Below are 23,523 nucleotides of genomic sequence, written 5' to 3' on the forward strand. Positions count from 1 at the left end.
TCTATAAACAATCTCAATTAAGTTTCCCTAAAATGAGATCGCCTCAAGAATAGCCTAGAAAGATCTTTCACTATTGATATACCCAATCTTGTGAAGTATTGTCTCTTTAAAAGCTCTTGATTCAAACCTTTTCTTTAACTCTCAAGCCAAGTTCTCCAAAATGAAATTTCTTGAATATCTTCAATTGGGCGCCCAAATTGTCTTTTTATTCGTCTTCCTCAAAACCCAATGCCATTTTTAGGTTATTTGACAATTGTAATTAATATGCAAAAATATGTAGGTCAGTTAACCAATAAAATTCTATATTGGGCTTTTGCCCATGGGCAATTCAGTCCTGGGAAATTGATGGATGCCATAAAATTGCTTGATGCCAACCAATATATTAGTTTCCTGAATTATCTGCTATAAGCATTGAGTTTATTTTTTTGGAGTGGACTATATAAAATTGAACAATGATATAGATTTCTCCTTTGAATGAATATGCACCTTGCATCTTTGCAAACTCTAGGGAATAAACCTGCATCTTACACGTCTTGTCAAATTATCTTCTTTAGTGAATCCTCAATTAAAATGTCACTGCTTTAAGAAATGCACTTATTAGTCCCTGCCACCCATAGGCAGAAACTAATATTTTCACTCAACTTCTGCATTAAATTGTGCATCGGGAATCAGGATAATTGAAAAATAATCCCATAAAATTACGCATTGTTTCTCCCTTTCTTAAAACATCATTTCCTTTTGAAAATTATGAAATTCTCATTGGTGGGAATCAATTTTCCTAGCAGTCTTTTGGTTTTCCTTGTCATAAAATTCAACCCAAACAAATCTCGGGTTAGACGTGTTATTTAGACAGCCCACTGTACGTGCTTTTTGCATGCTCTTGTGACGTGGCTTGTCCATGCTTTCTTGAGATTGGTGTTATGGATCAGGGTTTCTTTATTACAGCAGGCGATTCTATTTTTGTAATGCATGGAATTACTTCATCTTGTAGCTACAGATCACCAGGTATATCCTCCTGACATTTCTTCTTTTAGGTGATTTCATTTTATTGCCCTATCCCCTTTTTCATTGCTGATAGGTTTTCACTTGTGGACGAGAGCCCCCAGAAATTCCTCATGTTGTTGCTTGCATCGGATGGAACATTTGGTTTGCGCACTGGTTTCCTGCCTGTCGCATATGCATTACACTAACCTGCTTATAGCGGTTTTGAATGACAGAGCAGCCAGCATGGGATAGAGAGCTTCTTTTTTGTGAGAGGGAGCTGCTAGAAGTCTTCCATTCGCGAGTGGGATGCTGCCAATAATTATTATAAGAACTTAAGAAACAGGGGCACTGATGTGTGGACAAAGAAATAGATGGAGTGTGAGGAATCAGAGAGTTTGGTTGATAGGGATGATCAAGATGTGCTCCTGCAACAGGCGGTGAAAGGCATGTCTGACATGTCTGGGGTCAGCTGTCTCCACCACCGCTCAGCAAAAAGCTCAGGTTAGAAATGTTGGAGTTCTGCTTTACTCCATTAAATATCTCCTCTTCGTCTTTGATAGCTAAGCTTCCTTACTGGGCGAAGACGAGGCCAGCCTCCATGGATGGCTATGGTCCTGGATGACATCCTCTGGTGTGTTTTTGCATTTTTGTTGCATTTATTTATGGTTATTCAGTGAAATCCTCTGGTTATTTGGTGAAATTATCTAGTTATTTGGAGAAATTGTAGGGTATTTTCTGAGTTTATTTTTTCATATGGTGTGTTGTAGGGAGGAGGGAGAGGCAGGGCATTGATATGAACTAGATATCCTCGCTTGAATATGATGAAGAGGCTGGTGTGTCTTCTCCTAATAGCACCATTTTGTCCTTTCACATGGAAGAGGGCGGGCTTTGTTGCAATGGCAAAAACAACAGGGAGAGTGACAGGGCATCCTGGAGAGGTAGTGATGAAGAGGAAGGAGATAATAGCAGGAAGAAGCTCTGCCTTTCCAAAGATCAATCGGCTCTCCTAGAAGGAAGCTTTAAAAAGCACAACACACTCAATCTGGTAAATATTTGCTCAAATACTTTGAAAAAGTGCTCAAATTCTTTAAATTTGTGCTCAAATCCTTTTAAGTGTTCAAGTCCTTTAAATAATTTCTCAAAACCTTTAAATAAGTGCTCAAATCCTTGAAGTAAATGTTAAAAAAATCTAAATAACTACTCAAATTCTTGATGTAATTGCTCAAATCCTGCTCAAACTCTTTAAATAAGTGTTGAAATAAATTTATGGCGCAGAAGCAAAAAATTGCCCTGGCAAAGCAGCTCAACCTTTGTCCATGGCAGGTTGGAGTCTGGTTCTAGAACATACTGCTTACAAATGGTGTGAAGCAGACAGAAATGGAGTGCAAATTTTTGAAGCGGTGCTGTGAAAATTTGACGGAAGAAAACAGGTGGCTACAAAAGGAAGTGCATGAGCTGTGAGCTCTGAAGGTTTCAACTCCATTGTACATGCAACTTCCAGCGGCAACCCTCACCATGTGTTCCTCCTGCGAAAGAGTGGGAAGTCTCATACATAAGAGATGAATGGAATCACATCAACTACCTTAAGAATAATTTGAAGGAATCAACAGTTTTCATATATTTTGCAAATGTTATTGTCTTATGATTATAATTTCTAGGCTTAAAATCTGTTAGCTTTTTTTAATAAGATCAAAATCTTTTATAGGTCAATTATGTCCTTGCCATCAAGTATAAAATATCCCAAAAATGGGTGTGCAAAAGCCTGGAGTTCTTTTCACACCTCTAAAAAGGCTAGAAATAAAATCATACAAGCTGATCATCAGTAAAATTCAGAGAAGCCTGCAATGGATTTAAATATACATCATTTCATTATCATAATTAGCCAAGTCAAATGGATTATAGGAATATGAAGGCACTTCCACCATTAGCATGTTTATTTGAGAATATGGAGAAATATACTATTTGGAATCTTGTATTTGTCTATGGCATCTTTTCTCTGAGGTTCTCTAGTATTTCTCTCAAATTATCTTTGCTTTCCTTTAAATACATCCATGCAACAAGAGATTTTGTTCAACTCTTTTAAGTTTTGTTTTGAGATTATTAGCAGAAAACTGACATGAAGGGAAAGCTACATGAAGGGAAAGCTATACATTGGATGCTTCAAACAACCATCAATCTCAAACATATCAATACCAGATATGGAAGTTCTGTGGAGTTCAATTTATCATGATTTATGACCCCTTGTTGAATTTATTGCAGGCAATGGAGAGAAGGGAAAAATTATCTGTTCATGTTCCACGTATAGCATGAGTTGAAAGGGAATGTAGTTGATAAGAAAAGAATAGGGGGATGGAAGGCATCACCTTTCATTATAGGTATAGTAGACTAGCACATTTTTGAAATCAATGCAATGCTTGGTTTCAAGTAACATCTACAGTTTCATGTATTATTATTATTTATTCATTTGTTACGTGTTAAGCATTATGTTTGAGTAGACTTGTGTCAAGTAACATCTACAGTTTCAGTTATCATTATTATTTATTCATTTGTTAAGTGTTAAGCGTTGTGTTTGAGTAGACTTGACACAAGATTTTTCAAATAAGAGGCTTATAATTTATCGTTGTGTATTATACTCTTCTCACCTTTTTGTAGAACATTAAACAAATGACAGTAAGTTTACTCTTTTTGTGTGGAACAGCTTGTCACTTCCTCAACAATATATTCTTTATATGGTCTGTCATTTTTCTTTTTTTGTGGATTAACAGTTTAGCACTTCCTTAACAACGTAATCTTTATATGGTCTCTCATTTTTTTGAGTTTTGAATTGTGATTTAATTACTTTGAATATGTGTTGTCAATCTATACAGTTTTAATGGCCCTATCCTCTAAATGTGTTTTTACTCAAATTAGATGAAATGATACTAATGTTGAATTCATGTGATACTTTGTAGTGAATGAGGTGGCTAAAAGGTTTGCATACTATTCAGTTGCTGTGAACATGTTCTCATACGTGATAACAGAGATGCATGGGAGCGTACCAAATGCTGCTAATTTTGTTACAGACTAGATAGGTGCTGCTTTTGTGCTCACACTACCTGGATCCTTCCTTGCTGATGCATATTTGGGATGCTTTAAAACAATTATTATCTTTTCTTGCATTTATGCTATGGTAAGGAATAATTCAGCTTGCCCAATTATTATTAGTCTATATCGCCAACTTATGAGCCCCTTATTGGAGGTCTTGTATTCGAGTCTATTTGAACTTAACACATAATAATAATTAATAATAACAAATAATAATTAATCTTGGTTTTGACCCATTTTATAGGAGATGTGCTTCTCCTAAATAGACCAATAAGCTCTCTCAGGCCAGCAAAATGAACTAAAAGTGGGTGTGAGCCAGCTTCCAAGTCTCAGATTCGGTTTTTATACATTGCTCTATACATAATTGCACTTGGAACAAGAGGAATCAAGCCTTGTGTCTCCTCCTTTTGGAGCAAATCAGTTTGATGAAATGGATGAGGAGGAAAGAAAGGGAAAGTACTCCTTCAATTGGTTCTTCTTTGGCATTAACACCAGTGCACTACTAGGCATAACTGTGCTTGTATATGTTCAGGACATAAATGGATTGTTGTGTGGATTTGGGATTCCACCATAGCCATGTTGGTATCTATAGTTGTTTTTGTGTGTGGAGCTCCTTTCTACAAGTTCAAGTATCCTACTGGAAGTCCTCTCACAAGATTTGCACAGGTGTTATTTCAATTTCTATCTATAAGCAAATGGAGAATGAAGGATGATGAGAATAATGTTTTATATGAAGTGAATGGTGAAGCATCTGTCGTTGAAGGTGTTCAGAAGCTTGATCATACTCATCAGTACAGGTACATTATGTTTTGATAACATGTTGTTTGAGTAGGTTTTTCTTAAACAAACCATCTTAAATCATATTAATAGGTATGTCTTCTTAAAAAAATGGGATCAGTCTGTTACAAATCTCCTATTGCCTGGTATCAAATCATATTAAATGTTTTGTGAAAAATGGTTTTTTTTCACCTCCACTATAATCACACTAGCATGGATGAAATATTCAGCTATACATTTCAACCCCAATGCCTATCGGCTGTACTCTTGCACTCTGCTGGGGTACAAGCACTAGTTTGTTACTTGTATTTTCATGCTTGTTGTTGGATCTATAATTGATTGTGGTGTTTACATTCTTTATGAGCCATGAAATAGTTGAATCCCTACATCTGTGTATTTAACATTCTATTTCAAACACCAAAAGCTACGCCTTTTTTTTATTTCCTTAGTATAAATCTATTTGTTATGCAACTTATGTTACTGAAACTGGCATAACATTAGAAAATCAATATTTTGTTGACAAGAGCACCATATGAAGCCACTTTCTCTTCTAAACAATTCAATTTAATGGTTTTCACAAATACTAAGAAGAGGAAAGAAAATTTAAATTATAGGTAATTCAAAATTTTTAAATGCAGAGATTAATGTCTTTCAATTTTTCTAGCCCAAAGGTTAATGAAGGAAAATCAAGATAATGATGCATCTTGCTAAATTCATTAAACATACTCAAAAATAGCTATAACTCATTATAGCACCCTGCAATGACTATTGGCAACAGACTAGGTCAATAGACTAGGTGAACTAACAAGTAGGATTTTAGCTTGCAGAATTTTGATACAAAAAGAGTTTGTACTCAGGACTTGGTCCCATAGAGTGGATCATCAACCTGATTATTGGTGTGTGGGAAGATTCATGAAAACTGTATTTTTCAACTAGAACAATGTACATAATATTGCCCCTAAAAATCAGAGTTCCTATATTATTGGCAGGATGGTTTGAACTCTAGCTCTAGAAAGAGGATAGAGGTTTCATGGAGCCACTCAAAAACTTGCAACATCTTTTGCACAAATGACATGCTTTGTGTGGTAATGTTTCAAAGTTAGTAAATTTGAATAGAAATTTAGTATTTTGTGTTATTGTAACCAAATATCTGATGTTCCATGAAGCCTATTAACCTGTACATGGTTTTGAGTACCCTTGTACTATAGCTGCCAAAAAAGATCAAGTGGGTACCCTTCGTGGAAACTACCATCAAAGAGTTGCACTGTATAGGAGAAACCATGGATGTTTTCTAGTGCAAACTAAACCTATAATATGAAAATAGCCTTATAAACCTAAACTACCATTTCTTGTGGTGGGAGATTTTATGCAGCTATTGAAGACAATGAACTAAAAATTTGCAGCATCCACTTCTGAAAAAAAAAAATTCGAGAAGGTGGGGAGTTGTGGAGAAATGACAAATAGATCTAGTTTGACTTTTTTATTGCTATTATTCAATATATCTAGAGGTGGTCTTTTGTGGAGATTCAAGAAATGATGTTTGTCAAGAAAAATATCAAATCTACCCTCCATGCGGCTACTAGGTAAACTCTGGTCCATCAGAAATTCAGACTTTGTTAGTTTAAGTGGTTTGAAAAAAATTGATGTCTACATAAGCATACATAAGTGAGTATATTTTTGATGTAGGACATTATTATTCAGCTCATTTTATTGGCATGCACATTCTTACTTTAATATGTATATTCAATTACAATTGTTTGTGAGCATAGTGATTAAAGTTTTCTACTGCCTTTTACAGGGTGCTAGAAAATCAGCAATATTGAACAGTCTAATTGGACACCTTTTACTGGTACACATTATATCTCTTCCCTTTTTATAATTACTTCGAGCTGAGTGTAATGCCAAATATAAATGTTCTTAGGATTAGGTGTTCCCCCAATTTGGTGAATTTGTATGGCCTTACTACATTTCATTTGTCTATATGTGGCAGCCAATAGGGTAAAATGGAGCAACTATATTGATTTTCTACGACATAGTAGTATAAGGATTCGGGTTATATTCCTCCAAATTGAGAACAAGACTCAGCCAGTTTCTACTAGTGAGTAGTTTTTCCTCATTATATAGTTGAATATATTTTCTTTGAGTTGAATATATTTTCTTTGATTTGTAAAAAATATTATCAACATATATGCTATCTTTGATATAGAATGCCTATGGCAATGGCCTCTTAGAATTAAATACAAAAATATGTTATGGATACCTCTATTCCAATTGTGTGCTAATGCACATTTCTCCTATGCCGGTTCTGTTGTCTCTACCTGGCTATGCCCTTACCCTATAATTTTATGGGCCCTTGCCCCCCTAAATAGATTATTGCTGCCCATTTGCAAATTGTTTGGCTGAAGCACAAGGGTAGTCTAGCTGCTATACCTATTGTTTCAAATCTTCATTTATGTTGTCACTTATCACTCAACATCCTACATATTCGTAGTGACCTACCTAAAATAGTCGCCCTTTTCTGCCCTCTACATGCATAAAGCATCTTCTAGCAATGATAGTAATCTGCCCTACCTCTATAATTCTATACAGGCTGCATTCATGCTCTATTGATCTGATATAAGATATGTGAATGGCCTGTAAGAACTCCTATAAAATTATAGGGCTTGTTGTTGAGCTTGTGCTTATAGCTTCCCATTCCTTGAGCTACCTACAGCAGTTAGAGTAGGTAATTGTTGCATGTCTATACCTGATGGGATCCACACACTCTTGGTCAGTGATCAAGAAGCTTTCATGCATGAAGAGGTCATTTGTAGACATATACCATTCCCAAGTTGCATATTGATCCTTAATAGGTGTTTATGTAGCCCAACAAAGCTTTATTTTTTCACCCTAAATGCATGCAGAGGTAGCCTTGTAGTGTCTATTCTCTTCCCCAGTACCCCTCTCTCTAATTTTTTATTTGGTCCTATCTACTTCTATTGCTAGGGTTGGGATCAAATTCTTTTTTGAGGGATCTTAGCTAGTCATCCATTATAGTTATTACCTCTTTCACCTGTGAAACTATGAGCTCTGTTTGAGGTGCTTTCCCCAACTAGAATTATAGGCATTTGTGATTTTGCCTGCCGTGTTTGGGTCTAAATTGCTCATCTGTTCCCTGATAGGTCCCAGGTGCCCCCTTCCTATAATTGTGTATGGGAATAGTTATTCCAAATTGCTCCTTAGTCTCTAGCCCCTATTTTGCCTTGTTGCTATTGGATCCCGGTGTATCCCTTCTGCACCCTACCCCTATGGAAAGTTGAGTCCTTGACTCGATGCCAACTTGAGCACTTGGTGTTGCAACAACAGTGCATAGAGGAGTCATGTTGAATGTGATAGGGTTGTCCTGTGCACCTGTGATGGTTTCTTGGCGAGCCTATAGAATAATAGGGATCCATTCCATAACCTATAGAGGAAAAGGCAGTGGATCTCCTAGTCGACTCTGTTGATTGAGTAGATTTTGTAGTTGTTGATCATTTAATTGACTTAGTCGACACCTCTTCATCATAAGTTCTTTCTTCATTCCGGCCTTGCTTGCTCCTTTCCTATCCCATCCATTCCATTTTGGCAGAAAGCCATTGGTTACATATGTAATTTATACAAAAGACACTGCAAAGAGAGCTACTACCTTTACTTCTATCCATGCTCCATTGATGCTAGGAGGTTTCGATCCCAATCTAGAAATGCAACTACAACCTCTGCCTTTGCTATAGTACCAATCTTACTTTCTATGTGTTCATAGTTCCCAAGGAACAAGTTACTAATACGCTCCTTACCTAGGTGGTCCTTACCTAGTGGCTAGTGGCCCTTATAAATAGTAGGGCTTTGTCTGGCTAGTAGCTCTGTCTAGGGCTGCCCTTTAGAATAGTAGGGGTAACTAGCTTTACTGGGGCTTGTTTTACTGCTGGTAGATATAGAAAAATAGAGATCTATATCTTTGGATGAGAGATTTTGGCCCCTACTTATCTTTAGGCAACTGGAACTGGGTCAATGGTCACTGTTGCAGAATCAATGGTTGGATCTATTACTTAATCTTATTTTGCTTCATTGCTTCATTGGATTGACTGCCCATGGATATATAGGGCAAAATCAAGTGCTGGAAGCTTTGCTGCATGTGTGGCAATGATTCTGTTGTGTTTATTTGGCTATGCCCTTACCCTTTCTCTTGTCCCTATCTCTGGTTGAATGTGTAGCCTAAAATTAATTTTTTTTCTTCTAGTATATGTTGCTTATGTATACAAGTTATTTGAAACTAATTATGAAAATGAGGTGGATTTTAAAACTCTATTGTAGTCTTGTTTCCTTTGTTGTTATAGATCTCAACATTATTGGCTTCCTTTGGTTTCCAATCACATTGATTCCAACTCTGTAAAATTTCCCCTGGCAGTAATCTATCTAACTACAAATAGATCTGACATTGTCATAGACTCAATCCAGTAAGAAAAGCACATGACATTAGTCTACAACATTAGCATATAAATAATTCCAACTTCAACCATATAAAGAATTTCAACTTCAACTGTATGCTTGCTAATTAAGGCTTACAAAAGCATGCCCGGGCAAATAGAATACAATGTTACACCAAATTTATTTTATTTTTTTCTTATGAAATAGAGAGACAATGTTCTACCATGATTACATGCATGGTTATTAGATAATAGGTATATTTCTAATTTCTTTGCTAATTCTGTAAATGCTCTGGAATGGATTTATGGATTGTTGTCTAAAATGCTCTAGGATGCTCTGGATGATGCTTTAAAGATTGTCAAAGAGATGCCTTTCCCATATGTCATCTCATGGAGTGTCGTGGTTGTAGGATATGCACAAAATGGTTTATTTAAAAATTCCATCAAGGTATTTAAGGAAATGAGATTGATAGGTTTGAAGCTAAACTCTACAACTATTGCCAACATCCTCCCAGCCTGTGCCAAAGTTAGATATTTGAAACTTGGCATGGGCATCCACCAAAACCTTTGCTTGTTTATTAGCATGTACCTATGCAGGCTTAGTGGAAGATGGACAAAAATAATTCAATGGCATGAATTAGTCTCACTGCATTATTCTAACCATTGATCATTATGTGTGCATGACTGATTTTCTTGGTTGTGCTGGCTATCTTGAGGAAACTCTTAACTTTATCATCAAAATGCCAATTAGACTTGAGATGGTTATGTGAACATGTTTGCTTGATTCCTGTAGACCTTATAATAATATAAAGTTAGGAGTATTTACATCAAACCTTCTCTTTGAGTTGTACCCTGATAATACTACAACTTATGTACTTCTATCAAATATATATTCAAAATTTGATAGGTGGGGTGATGCACAAATGGTGAGGAAATTGATGGAAGGTAGAGAAATAAAAAATTATGCTTGGATGTAGTTGGATTAAAGGCCACAAGACAATAAATATTTTCTATGCAAGAGATAGATCACACCATAGATACAGGAGATCTATAAACAGTTGGAGAATTTGTCCTGGGAGATGAAGGTAGCAGGGTATTGTCCACATTTGACACATGTATTGAATGATGTGGAGGATGAGGAAAAACAACTCTTCGTCTGCCACCATAGTGAGAAGTTGGCAATTGCATTTCCCCTAGAGAAACTATTAGAATCACCAATAATCTTCAAGTATGTGTTGAGTGCCTCAATGCAACCAAGTTTATCTCCAACATTATTGCTAGAGAAATTGTTGATAGAGATGTAAATAGGTTTCATTATTTTAAACAAGGAAAGTATTATTGTGGAGATTATTTTTTAGCACAACAAAACTATAATGTAAACAATGAGACTTGCATCATATCAAGTTTCAAGTGATATAGAAGGGATTGGTTATTATTTTAAGTTTTTAGAACATGAGTTTTCCTCCGTTTACAGATGTAGAACATGTTGTTAAATTGGTAAACTCAGATGTCCATGATGACATGTAAATCACTGCCGTCATATACTAATATTGTATATCTGTTGAACTCCTATTTTAGAATTGGCATGAAGTGATGTAGAGGATTTAGGGGTCAAGATGACTTAAAGGAATGTGCATGCAAAATGGTTCAATATCCTTGTCTCCTCAAGTGTTCCTAAAGGTTACAAACGGGTATATTAATATCCAACACTTGTCAATGTCTCCCAATGGTTCCAAAAACCTATTCCCAAATATTGTGATAAGAAACAACTGATTAAAAAGCTTCAGCCAACCACTATGCCCTCAAACCCTTCTGTGCACTCTATCCAACCCACCAGCCCAATTAGGCCTATTGGGACTGTTTTGTACGTTTTCTCTAATTCTTTTTCAAAACATCCCCCAAATAAATTACATTTTTAGATACCCATTTCAGAGTATAACAATATATCAAAAACTTAGATATAGTTGTTTTGGACTAAACTTGTTGTTTTGGCACAAAGGATTGTTTTTACATGCAAATGATCCCACTTTTACAAAGGAAGTATGAGAAATAATTATCCCCACACCTTGTAGCTTTCAACAGTATTGTAATATGACCCCAATAAATGGATTATCAAGTTATTTTCATGATATGAACTTGTTTAATGCAAAAACCCCAAAACCCTCACCAAATCATGCTTAAAACTAGGGCCTTCTTGTTCAAACCCCAAAACTCACTTCTAGACCTTGCCTCTTCATATTCACCATTCATTTACCATCCTCTAACATTGTTTCACATAAAAACACTACCTCCTTAAGGTAGATCTTCTGCTGCTACACACTAGCCATCAATTTTCACTCATTTTCTCTGTTAAACCATGTTGTACACCTACAAATTCACATCTCCTACATGTTAATTGGATTAGGAATCTATGGTAAAAGTTAGATAGAGCCTCTCCTATGAGGAACAGGATCTTACATCCATAGAAGGGCTCCGAATTGCATTTTGGGCCTCCCAAGTCACTATAGAACTCAGAAAATCTAATTACAGTCAGCACTACAATAAAGTATAACTTGGTGCATTAAATTTTAGGTAATAGCAAAGCCAAATTTAGAGTAAAACTTGGTGCATTAAATTTCAGGTAATAGCGAAGCCAAATTTAGAGTAAAACTTGGTGCATTAAATTTCAGGTAATAGCGAAGCCAAATTTAGAGTATAACTTGGTGCATTAAATTTCAGGTAATAGCGAAGCCAAATTTAGAGTATAACTTGGTGCATTAAATTTCAGGTAATAGCGAAGCCAAATTTAGAGTATAACTTGGTGCATTAAATTTCAGGTAATAGCGAAGCCAAATTTAGAGTATAACTTGGTGCATTAAATTGCAGGTAATAGCGAAGCCAAATTTAGTGTAAAACTTGGTGCATTAAATTTCAGGTAATAGCAAAGCCAAATTTAGAATATAACTTGGTGCATTAAATTTCAGGTAATAGCAAAGCCAAATTTAGAGTAGTTGAGGAAAAAAGCACAGTATAACAATCAATTTGAAGGAAGAAGAAAAGGAAAACGCCGACAGAGAATTGCTGATAATCTGGTGCTCTGTAGCACTGAAGCAACGAATGCAGCAATCCAAGCAGAACCGCCTAAAACTTCTTATTTTGTGTTAAGACTTTTATTAAAGAACCTTCGAAGATGTAATACAACAACAGATTAGTTTATCTGGCATTGAATGGCTCTTGTCAACAAGTTTGCTTCTATCAATTTGAATGTGATTTGGCGGGGAAAAAATGAGCCAGCCACGGGATGCTTGTTCTTACCCATCCTGTGAAGTAGGCCTATAAATACTGGATCTGGAACGTAGCCGTTATATGATGGACTGTAGGTAGGTGTCGATGTCAACTGACGCGGTTACGCATTGACGTGGATTTCAGAAGCAATTTTTTTAAAATTTCAAAGTGTTTTTATTGGAAGAATAAAAATCATAATAATACAAAATCAGAACAGCAGCAGAGTAAGGTTATTGCTGCATCGCTAAGTAGTCATTGTGAGTAAACTATTTGGAGATGAGTTTTTTGGAGATTAGTTCTTCACAGCCAATGAAAAGCCACAATACAACAATGAATTTGAAGAGCCCAATAAAATAACAATCAATTTGGAAAAAAAAACCTGATCAGAGAAATTTGTTTTAAAACAAACAAGGCGAACCAAAACAACTCTGTGTTAGTCTTCTCAAAATCAATGAAAAGTTCAGATTTTTACAGCAAATGAAAAACCACAACCAATTTGGGAAAAACCCCAATCAAATAATCACAATCACAGTGGACACAGATTCGATCCTATCAATATTGGAAAATTGTGGAGGCTTCTCAACAGAGACCCATATCCGTCTCTTCAGTTCCGCCCCTGTTTCTTTTTCTGTTTCTGTTTCTAATGGAGGTTGGTAGATATAGAAAACTGCATTGTTGGTGCCCGATTGAAGCCCGCTCAAGAAGATCCCATCCCCATACACTGCAGCATCAATTCTGTCAAGAGGCTCAGGAAGATCGTCAACAATCTTCCACACATTCTCTACCGAGTCATATTCAGTCACAACATCCCATTGAAAGCAATACAAACGCCCAAATGCAGGCACAATGCGCTCAACACAATCTTCAACAAACCAGATGTTGGGCGAAGTGGACCAAACTTCTCTTTCTGGATCAAATCGCTGAAGCTCCTGATGATATGTTCTCATGACATACATCATGTTTTCCATAAAAACAGAGTAACACAACCAATCCTTTTCAAGCATATTGGGAAGAAGCCTCCACTCATCTGTCTCCACATTGTAAACTGCAGCCCGGCTTGTGATTTCACCATTCATTCTTCCTCCTGCAACGTAAATCAGTCCTTCATGAGAAGATGCACAACACGCAAAATCTTCCTCTTGCAATATATGTGCACCTTTCCGCCATTTACAAGACACAAAATCAAAGATCAAAATGGCCCTGTAATTTCTCGCCAGTCTTTTGCGCTTCAAACCTGCAGTGTGCTTGTAGTGCTCATATGAACCTAATAAAACCAGTTTCTGTTTAACGCAGATACATTTGGAAAATGAGTAGAATTGAAATTGGGTAGGGACGGGAGGAAGTGTTTTCCATGATTTGTTAATGGGGTCATATATAGTTACCAGAGGACCTACATTTCCAAGCAAACATATCAACTCCTTAGACCCACGCTCGCTCAATCTTTCCTCATAAAACTTGGGATTTTCCAGCACGGACTTCCAATTTTTACAAACTGTCTTCAGAATGGCGGGAGATTCACAAGACGTTTTCATTAAGATCTTTCTCACCAAATCTTCTGGAATTACCTCGAAATACTCCATTACCAACCAATTCTGCTGTTACACTCTGCTCAAATAAATTGCAACTCGTATTAAATTATTTTTCATAAGTTATATATATTGAAGTAGAATATGATTTGACTCTAAATATAGGCATGCTTTTAAATATAGACATTGATTCTTAATTTTGAAATGTAACGCTGTAGATGACGCATGTTTTGAGTTTTTTTTATTAAATTATTCAAATACAAGTACTAAATATATTGAAAAGACTTTCAATTACTAAATAATAGTTTCCCCTCTCAGCATCAGAATCAAATCATCACAGTGGCCAAAGATTCGATCTTGCTGTAGGACAAGTATTGAGGCATCTCAACAGAAACACATCTCCCTGTGTTAACCCCTGTTTCCAATGGAGGGTAATACATGTAGAAAACTTTATCGTTGGTGTCCGATTCAATCCCACTCAAGCAAATCCCATCATCCCCAAACACCGCAGCATCAACCCTGTCAAGCGGCTGAGGAAGCCCATCAACTTCCGCCCACAAATTCTGTGTAGAGTCAAATTGTGCCACAGCATCCCAGTAGAAGCAATACAGACGCCCAAATGCGGCCACAATGGGATGCACACAATCTGGAATAAACCAGACGTTGGGCAAAGTGGACCAAACTCCTCTTTCAGGATCGAACCGCTGAAGCTCCTCATCAAACAAGCTGACAACATACAGCATTCCTTTTATAAAAACCGAGGAACACAGCCACTCCTTTTGAAGCATGTTGGGAAGAAGCTTCCACTCATCTCTCTCCACGTTGTAAACTGCGGCCTGGCTCGTACTCTTCCAATCACATTGTCTTCCTCCTGCAATATAAATCTCATCTCCCTCAGGAGATGCACAGCACGCAAAGTCAAACATGACCTCTGTGGTGGGCGCATCTGCACCTTTGCTCCACTGGAAAGACACAAAATCAAAGACCAAAACAGTCATGTTTGATATTCTCTTCCTCTTTGAACCCACTCTGCAGCTCTCATATCTTAACCCTAATAAAACCAGTTTATGCTTCACACAAACACACTTGGAGAATGTGTCGAATTCAAATTGGGTAGGGACGGGAGGCAGTCTTCCCCATAACTGGTTAACGGGGTCAAATGTAGTTATGCGAACATTCTCAATCAAACATATCAACTCTTCGGACCTCCCACGACTCCTCCTGTCTTCGTAAAACTCTGAGTTTTCCAGCATTCTCTTCCAACTCTTACATACTTCCTTCACTCTTCCGTGAGATGTAGAAGGCACTCTCATTAAGATTTCCCTTACCAACTCTTCTGGAATTACACTAAAATACTCCATCATTTGTATACACTGCTGAAACGATTCTTAAATAATCTTGATCTTACCAGTGCTCACGTGAATTCGAAACAAAGAGCATAGCTGTAACGTCTCAAACAAATAGATTTCCCAGCATATGCCATGTTATATATATACCTAGCAAAAAGTGCCTTGATACCTCATGATTTTTTCTATATTTGCTCACTTTTTAAAAAATTGTTCCAAATATAGAATACGTCTGATGTTCTGAATATTTTTAATCGATCTCACTATTTTTAGAAATATCAGTTGCGTTGAAAAATTAAATATTGGATAGTTTTTATATTAAATATAATAAAGATCAATAAGTTATAAATTACTATCTTTCTAAATAGATATAACTAGCACTTGCACCCAAAGGAGCAAGGGGTACCCCAATAGTGACAAAAGGTGAAAGTCTATATAAGATGGTTGCTCATGTATATTTTTGTCACAAATTTAATACAATATAAAAGAAATATAAATAGCGAAAAAAATTAAACATTGTCAATTTGACACACTTAATTATTAAATCTAGGATACTTAAATTCATATAACAAATGTAGAAGAGGAAAACAAGAAATCTAAGATAGAAATTGCAGTGTTCACGAGTTACTTTATAATTAATATTAAGTCCAAAGAGTCCTTTTTAGAGTGATTGCTTGTTTGGATAAGGGTACTCATCTATTGTCACAACAAAGGAACCTTTACTTATTATCATGGAATTATTTTATTTCTTGGTCAAACTTTGCATGTTCTGGAGATTTTTTTTCAATAATTTAAAAATAAAAATAAATCATAATACAATTGTTTTCTATTATTTTTTATTAATTAATAATTTGGATGAATGGTAGTCCCTACATAGACATTACATAAAGTTTGCACCTTTTAGTTTGGTATTGTTTTTAGTTTCATCATGAGGATCTTTAGGAAGTTTTTGCGCAGTTTTGTGAAAAGTTAAAAATATGTTCCAATTTATCATTAAAGATCACCAAGTTTCATCGCGTCACAGTTAACATATTTCAAATTCAAGCTATGTAGACAAAGCATGCTACAAACATGTTCTCCACAAAACGCTTATTTAATAAGTAGTTTCATTCAAAATAAACATAATAGATGCCCACATCATAATACACATCATACAATAGAACTATTGTAAACACTGGCATTAATAGCTAACACTGGACATATGTAAATATGCATAAATTAGTAAACTATATCACATTGCCACAATAGGTTTATTTTCTCCATACCTATATAACACAACAACTTTATACATTAAGGATAGATGATATTGAAATGCATAAATGTGCCCAATTAAAAAACTAACAAAGTAAGCACACATTCCTCTCCTTACAATAATGAGACTTTTTGCAATCAAGATTCTTTCTTTTTTCCCATAATTTTACATGGATTGTTTTTCATTCTTGAATATTGATCAAAGGAAGATGGTGGCTCTATACAAAGGTTGTCTAGTAATTTAACTCTTGATACAAGTGTGAAAGTCAAACCATGTCATTCTAGTTTACAAATATCAATTTTTATTTTATGAAGTGTCAATCCTTTGGATTGTGTATGGTGAGTGCCCATGAGATGGATAATGACATTATCCTATGATTACCCAAGGTTATATGTGTTATAGGTAAACTTTTTGGATCTTCTTAGTCCCAAAGTGGCCCACTGTAATTATTAAACTAGACAACCACATATATTGGTAGTTCAGGGGGTTTATAACTTGGTGTATACACAATATCTACCACCTCTCATAGTGATCTTCTACTCTTAAATTGTATGTCAAAGGCTTTTCAAGTTGTTCAGTTGTTGCAAGAAAGATATTGAAATGCATGTAGAAAATGAAAGTAGCAATATTTTTTTCCACACTTATCACAGGCCAAGGATGAGCTAGCGCTTTAGACCAAGGGGCTTTGTAATAAAAATCTAAAATAGTACCTCATTTGCATAACCACGTGTCTGCATTGTATTGTATGTGTCGTTGGACATTATTGATTAGTTTTTCATAGTGAAACACACATATCTCTAGAGAAGATAGAAGTTGTTTCCAATAAGCAAGGATATTCTTGCAACTTAGATCGATGTCATGTGTTGTTTCTACTACATGGAGTATGGGGATTCCATACATTCACATATTTTTCAAGGAATAACTTCACTCATTCTACTTTCACATAAATTTTCCAATTGAATTTGTCTATGTCAAGTGCACCACAAATCCAAATGAATCCATATTTGTAGCTCACTAGAACATTTTGGTCCAATTTGGAACTACCACTTTAGCTTCTATACTCTTTTTTCATTCAATTTTTTAATTATCATTTTTGCAACTTCTTTAGTTGTATCCACATCCTCCAAACCACATTCATTCACCAATAGATGGTCTTCCACAACCATTATACATCTATAAATTTGATGAGCATAATATATCTAAGTATGAATATATTAACACATTTATGTGAAGATATAAAAATAAAAAAATAAAATGAAAGTATTTTTTAGTTTAAGTATCCACGATTAAATCTATTTTGTACAATTGATCAACATACTAAGGGTCTTTAAGTCAACCGACAGCCTTGTCATTCGCATGCGACTTTCAATTGCATGGTCATCCCATCCATATGTACAATGTTAGTGCCTTTATTCCAAGCTAGTAACTATTAACTCATATTTAATTGATTAATATTACGGAGTCACATCAATAATTATTGAACAAATGGATTCGTTCCACTCAACATTTAAATAAATAAATTATTTAAATATATATTTATTAAAAGAGACAATATCATTAGATAGTTAAATTGCAATGTAAAATTATTTTTTGTTTTTATTAATTTACTCAAAGATTTTTAATCTTAATTATCTAAATAATTTCAAAAACCATTGCGTGCCATCAATTAAATTGAAATCATATTGTTTGACAATTATATTTTTAAATTTAGATTAAATAAAACTAATTATTTCTTATAAGATTAAAACCATGTTATATATTAAATTAAATTTAAGTTAACACATTTTAATGGTCATTAAAATTATTTTATTTCAATTTTATTATATAAACTAAACTTGATTTATTTTGTTATTAAAAAAAAGAAAGATTGACACTCATAATTTATTGATGATCATTAATTTTTTTTCAAATTACATTAAATTTGAATACATTGCTCCTTCAAAACCATTTGGATTATGTTGTCAATAATTATATTTTAGTGAATTTATTTGATGTCTATGTAACTTTTATCATTTTATCACTTTTATTATTTTCTTTATTATCTTTCTAAATAATTTACCAAGCAACAATATTTTTTTACTATTTTAATTTTACTTCAAATATATAGAATTTGTTTCTAATCATTAATACATTTTTGTTTTCTTTAGTTTTCATTTTTTTTAAATGTTTAAAAATTAGGAAATTGATATTAGAAAACCATTGTAAAAAATCAAAATTATAGAAACCAAACATAATTAAACCAAATTTTAGTATTCTTAGTTATAAAAATAATTTTAATTCTAATTTGACTTCTATAATTATAGAAATTGTGAAAATAAATAAATTGTACAATCATATAAATTATTATACCTTACCTTTTATATTTATATAATAATAAAAATTAAAATTTATTTTATTTTATGATTTATACAATTTTGACTTCTATAAGATAGAATGAAAAAATATAATTTATAAAATAATCTTATATAATATTAATCAATTGAAAAAAGAAAAAGAAAAATGATTCTTTAAAACATAAATTATTTTTGTAATATCATTCAAATTACAAAACAAAATACAAATTATAACACTAAATATACATAATTATGACAATTTTTAAAACAGAATAGGTATTTGTAATTCTAAATTAAAAATTTTCATTATTATATCTCAAATTATTTAAACAATTTAATTCAAATACTAAATCAATTTGAATTTGATATAATTCTAAAATAAATAAATTACTATAATATAAATAAGACATTAAGATATTCACTGTTAAAAAATATATTAAAGACATGTTAAAAATAACTATGTGAGAGCAAGTGAGCTGTATGCTAGAATGCCAGGTGACAGGTAGGCATGATGATAGTATGATGGATGACATCAAGTAGATAGGCCATGGCATCTGGTATAGGTCTCGTATTTCACCATATTTCTTTAGCCAAAAAAGGTACTTCTGACATGCTTGATAGACAATATGTGTCGATCTAGAAAATGATAGTAGAGCACAAAGTTCAATAAAATAACGTATAAGTTTCATTCAATTTCCCATTCAAATTAGAAACAATCTAAATTTGGTTGTATCTTACAACACTACTATAAAATATGTGAGAGTTCCTAAGAAAAAAATTTGCATGGACTAGTCTATCTAGGCTATATATATTTGAAAGCCAACTCTTGCATTTGGGGCAAGCCTTGAGGAGGTGACGTACACAATTTGGCATACATAGTACTTCACCTCCTTCGCTGCCACATCTTTCCAATATGCCATTCACTGAATTGTTGTGTTGGTTCTTGTCCAGAGCTAACATGGACCCTGCTTTGTCCCATACTCCAAACCCTATAATTTGCATCTCCTTGAGGGAGTCAAAGAAAAGCAACCTATCATGCAATACAACATCAATGGAACAAAAGATGACTTAATGCACAAGTATGGATCTCATTTTTTAAGGGAGTCTTTTTGGACACCTTGGCAAAAAGCATGTTGATATGTCATCATATTTGATGATGTAGCCTTGAAGCATTTGCTATCAACAAAGGACTTGTCAGGAAACTGCTATAAATAAATAGGAGTGATTTAAAATTAAAAAAATCATATAGGATTTTGACAAGCACACAGTTAGGGTGCTCAGCTACTAAGTCCTCTCCTACAATCATGGGAACATAATGGATTTGGGATGCAAAAAAAAGAATTTGCATTATAATTAATTTTGGGATTTTTTAATATTAGCTACATCTTTCATGGTATCATGATAATCTTCAATATTCATAACATTGCATTTGAATGGGTAATTCTTTGATTGGACTTAGGTTTTTAAATTAATTTTCTTGGATTCTTTTATCATGATGCTTGTAATGGTTCTCTGTGTACTTCTTGAGTGTTTTTAGAATGTGGGTTTTTGAATAGGTGATTCAACACATCTCAGTTTTTGTATGATATGATAAGGTAAAGTGATGGTAGTGAATTTTGGCTCTAATATCACACGCATCTCATATTCTCTTATATAACCTAACAAAATTATTAAAAACTATATATGTTAACCAAATAACGACCACAAAATGTTGAACAACTCACAGTAAAATATAGGATAAATCTTAAAAATTAAGATTTTGCAATAGACAACTGAAGAATCTATCATAAACTCAAATGCATCATCACAAAATCAAAATCATCAATGGTGTATAAAATGTTAAAATTAACATAAGAATATTGGGCCAATACTTGGTTTTGAATAGCGGCTATATGCATCTAATACATGCATTAGAATATATAAAACAATTGATACAACTCAATTACAAAGAATGTTAAACTATTAACTTAAACAAATAGTTAATATAAAACTAGGAAACCCTACATAAACAGAGGCATCATTGGTATGTCTCTGAGCAATGTAATTGGGGATGTTCTTTCCACATTGTTCAATCTCCAACACCTGGAGCACCTCGATCTCAGCCTCAATTACTTTGAAGGGATTTCCATCCCTCGTGGATTGGGTAGACTTGAGAGTCTGTGCTACATGGTCTTTTCATTTGCTAGGTTGAGTGGAGATATTCCCACAAAGCTGGGGAAAATGTTGACTTTGCTAGTACCTGGATCTTTCCTCAAGCTATATGAGAATGGTAGACATGTGGATGTGGATGGGAAACATGAGAGATTTGAGGGAGCTTATCCTTGACTAAGTGAATATGTCAGGCGTCGATAGCAATCATGAGTTGGATAGCATCCTCTCCACTGTGTATTCTTGCACCCGTCTTTGATTACGTGCCCATCATTTGCAAGGAGTTGTTCCCCTTTCTCTTGCCAAACTCATCAATCTCACCCATCTACAACTTCATGATAATGGTTTCAATGTCTCTTCTCCAATTCACTATTCTGATGATGAGCCATAGAATATGATTTGAAACATTGATACACAATCCTGAATAATTAATTAATTACCTGTGACAACTTTGAGCTAGAGAACATTGCTGATCTGGGGGCCATGCTGAAAGGCCTGACTATTTATTCCAACATTAGAGAGAGTTTCTCCAATTGATAAATACAAATAGTCCATGAAGGACCTTGGAGCCACACCTTCCTTTAGAGTGGTATGTAAGACATCGATCTAGAGCTCTCCTCCACTGACATCTCCATACAACTCATGTTTGTGCACATCGATGCCTCTTATAGATCCCATGTCAATCACCACACCATTTTCTACTTGATCTTGCTCATGTATTGAATGGCCATGCCCTTTTGTAGCAACCATTAGCTTATAATTTGGGCTCAATCCATACACCCACTCCATGAGATTCTATATGTCTCTCACACATCCAGGATACAACATAGCTATTGGAGATAAATGCTTCGTGTTTCCAAAGTCTCTAGCTGCCAGATGGGTATTGTAGGTATCAATATACCAGCAGTTTGGACTTTGAGAGAAAAATAATAACTTGGGATCCACTGTCAGGCCAAGAATCCCAAAATAATATGCTATTCAAGATTCCAGATGATATTGAAAATGGATAATATTTACATTGTTCACTTTACATCATTCATGAAGGTTTCTTATAGAAGCCAGGCAGTCAAAAACATGAAATCAATATATAGATCTCACATATCTTTAAGAGATATGTTGAAATCAATATACAAATCTCACATATCATTAAAAGATCTATTGAGAAATATAATGATCTAGGATCTGAAATATCATAATAAATATGGTTGGTCAATAAGATTGATTTGAGATTCACATTGATTGCTCATTGAAAGTAGTTTTCAACTTGGTAAACAACCAATGGTATCGGGTTTGAACAAACGGATAGGTTTGGCTGAAATACCCACCGTTAATAGCCTATCGGCTAATAATTTTATTTATTTTAAACTATTGCTCATTTTTTTAGATTATAAAAAATCTTATTAGTGAACATGGAGATAATTAGGATTTAATTTAAAAGGATCTTTCTGGTGGTCTTTTGCTATTGATCAAGGTATACTAGATTTGGCTAAACATGTGTTGAATATAATACTAATAGAATATGTACATGATCTTTTCAGGAATCTCCCTCTAAACTAAGTAGAGGCTTGAAAATTTGGCAATATTTGGCTGGGACAAAAATAATACTAGAGCGTAATAGGAAGATTTAATGCATAGCTAAAGCAATTGCGCCAAATGTGGAGGAGAATTGATGTAGGAGCATCTTGACCCTTCAAACATTATGATGAATTTCATAATATTGTAATATTTAAGTCATTTAGATTTCCCTATAACCATGTTGAATAAATGGTTAAAATTATGAACTTTGCATTGTGATGTATTAAAAAATAGAAAAAAAAATACATTTACATTATAATGGGAGGGCTTAAAGAAGCATTGAAAAATGTACAAGGGTTAAAAGAATGTGTTGGGTTGGTTAAAGAGGTGGTTGGGAAGTTGTAAACCACCAAAACCACTTTAAAATCATTGTATTGGTCATTCCAAATAGAAAGGGGTGAATGAGAAGAAGAATAGATCATTTTTGAAACAATTGGTTTCTCAAGAACTTGCCATTTTGATTGGTTTTAACTATTTTAGTGTTGGTTCCAGGTCTTGTATGACCATGTACAGCCTGGAACTCTTGTATTTTCTATAAATTTGAAGATTAGGATGAATAATATTCTTTCTCTTTTTGGTTTGAAAAATTTTTGTTAAGTTTTAAAGAAGTTATGCTAGTTTTTCTAAAGTTGGTTATTTGCAGATTTGAGGATGCCCAACTACAGATAGATTTGAATGTTTGGTATGGACATATTTTGATGAAACAAAAACTCTAGTTGTATTCATTGGATTTGATTTCCAATTTGTTTGATTCATTTTCATTCAAATATATGTTATTTATGTTCATTTTAA

The 23,523-nt window shown here is 34.3% G+C and overlaps 3 protein-coding genes and 1 long non-coding RNA gene across 8 annotated transcripts; 2 read left to right on the forward strand and 2 right to left on the reverse strand.

The window, feature by feature from the left end:
- Positions 1-775: 775 nt before the first annotated feature.
- On the forward strand, positions 776-6,859 carry LOC149576271 (homeobox-leucine zipper protein HOX15-like). 5 transcript variants are annotated; one of them, XM_089816721.1, is made up of 6 exons: positions 781-1,005; positions 1,218-1,615; positions 1,752-2,029; positions 3,244-3,359; positions 6,644-6,694; positions 6,836-6,859. In XM_089816721.1, the coding sequence occupies exons 3-4, from the start codon at positions 1,856-1,858 to the stop codon at positions 3,292-3,294; spliced, it is 225 nt and encodes a 74-aa protein (XP_089672847.1). In that variant the 5' UTR covers positions 781-1,005; positions 1,218-1,615; positions 1,752-1,855; the 3' UTR covers positions 3,295-3,359; positions 6,644-6,694; positions 6,836-6,859. The 5 variants fall into 5 exon arrangements, 4 of the variants coding, with proteins under 4 accessions (XP_089672849.1, XP_089672847.1, XP_089672846.1 ...); XM_089816720.1 differs by lacking the exons at positions 6,644-6,694; positions 6,836-6,859 and adding an exon at positions 3,936-4,142 and having other exon boundaries at positions 788-1,005; XR_016361421.1 differs by lacking the exons at positions 781-1,005; positions 1,218-1,615; positions 1,752-2,029 and adding exons at positions 3,936-4,153; positions 4,313-4,865 and having other exon boundaries at positions 3,121-3,359.
- A 1-nt stretch (position 6,860) lies between these two features.
- On the forward strand, positions 6,861-23,164 carry LOC149576272 (uncharacterized). The gene is made up of 2 exons (XR_016361422.1): positions 6,861-6,943; positions 22,695-23,164. It is a non-coding gene; the product is annotated as an uncharacterized LOC149576272 (long non-coding RNA).
- Positions 13,064-14,131, reverse strand: LOC149576273 (F-box/kelch-repeat protein At1g80440-like). The gene has a single exon (XM_089814805.1). The coding sequence runs from the start codon at positions 14,129-14,131 to the stop codon at positions 13,064-13,066; it is 1,068 nt and encodes a 355-aa protein (XP_089670931.1).
- Positions 14,297-15,441, reverse strand: LOC149576274 (F-box/kelch-repeat protein At1g80440-like). The gene has a single exon (XM_089816727.1). The coding sequence runs from the start codon at positions 15,439-15,441 to the stop codon at positions 14,404-14,406; it is 1,038 nt and encodes a 345-aa protein (XP_089672853.1). The 3' UTR covers positions 14,297-14,403.
- Positions 23,165-23,523: the final 359 nt, after the last annotated feature.

This window comes from Cupressus sempervirens, chromosome 1 (genome assembly GCF_028749045.1).
Source record: "Cupressus sempervirens isolate cs-2001-9-10 chromosome 1, ASM2874904v1, whole genome shotgun sequence".
In the NCBI taxonomy this organism is placed as follows: Eukaryota; Viridiplantae; Streptophyta; class Pinopsida; order Cupressales; family Cupressaceae; genus Cupressus; species Cupressus sempervirens.

Bases quoted from the DNA above. Each gene is read 5' to 3' on its own strand.
- LOC149576273 (XM_089814805.1), bottom strand. From the start codon at position 14,131: ATGGAGTATTTCGAGGTAATTCCAGAAGATTTGGTGAGAAAGATCTTA.
- LOC149576271 (XM_089816717.1), top strand. From the start codon at position 1,856: ATGGAAGAGGGCGGGCTTTGTTGCAATGGCAAAAACAACAGGGAGAGT. The intron at 2,030-2,259 runs GTAAATATTTGC...TTTATGGCGCAG, and splicing joins AGCACAACACACTCAATCTG to AAGCAAAAAATTGCCCTGGC.
- LOC149576274 (XM_089816727.1), bottom strand. From the start codon at position 15,441: ATGATGGAGTATTTTAGTGTAATTCCAGAAGAGTTGGTAAGGGAAATC.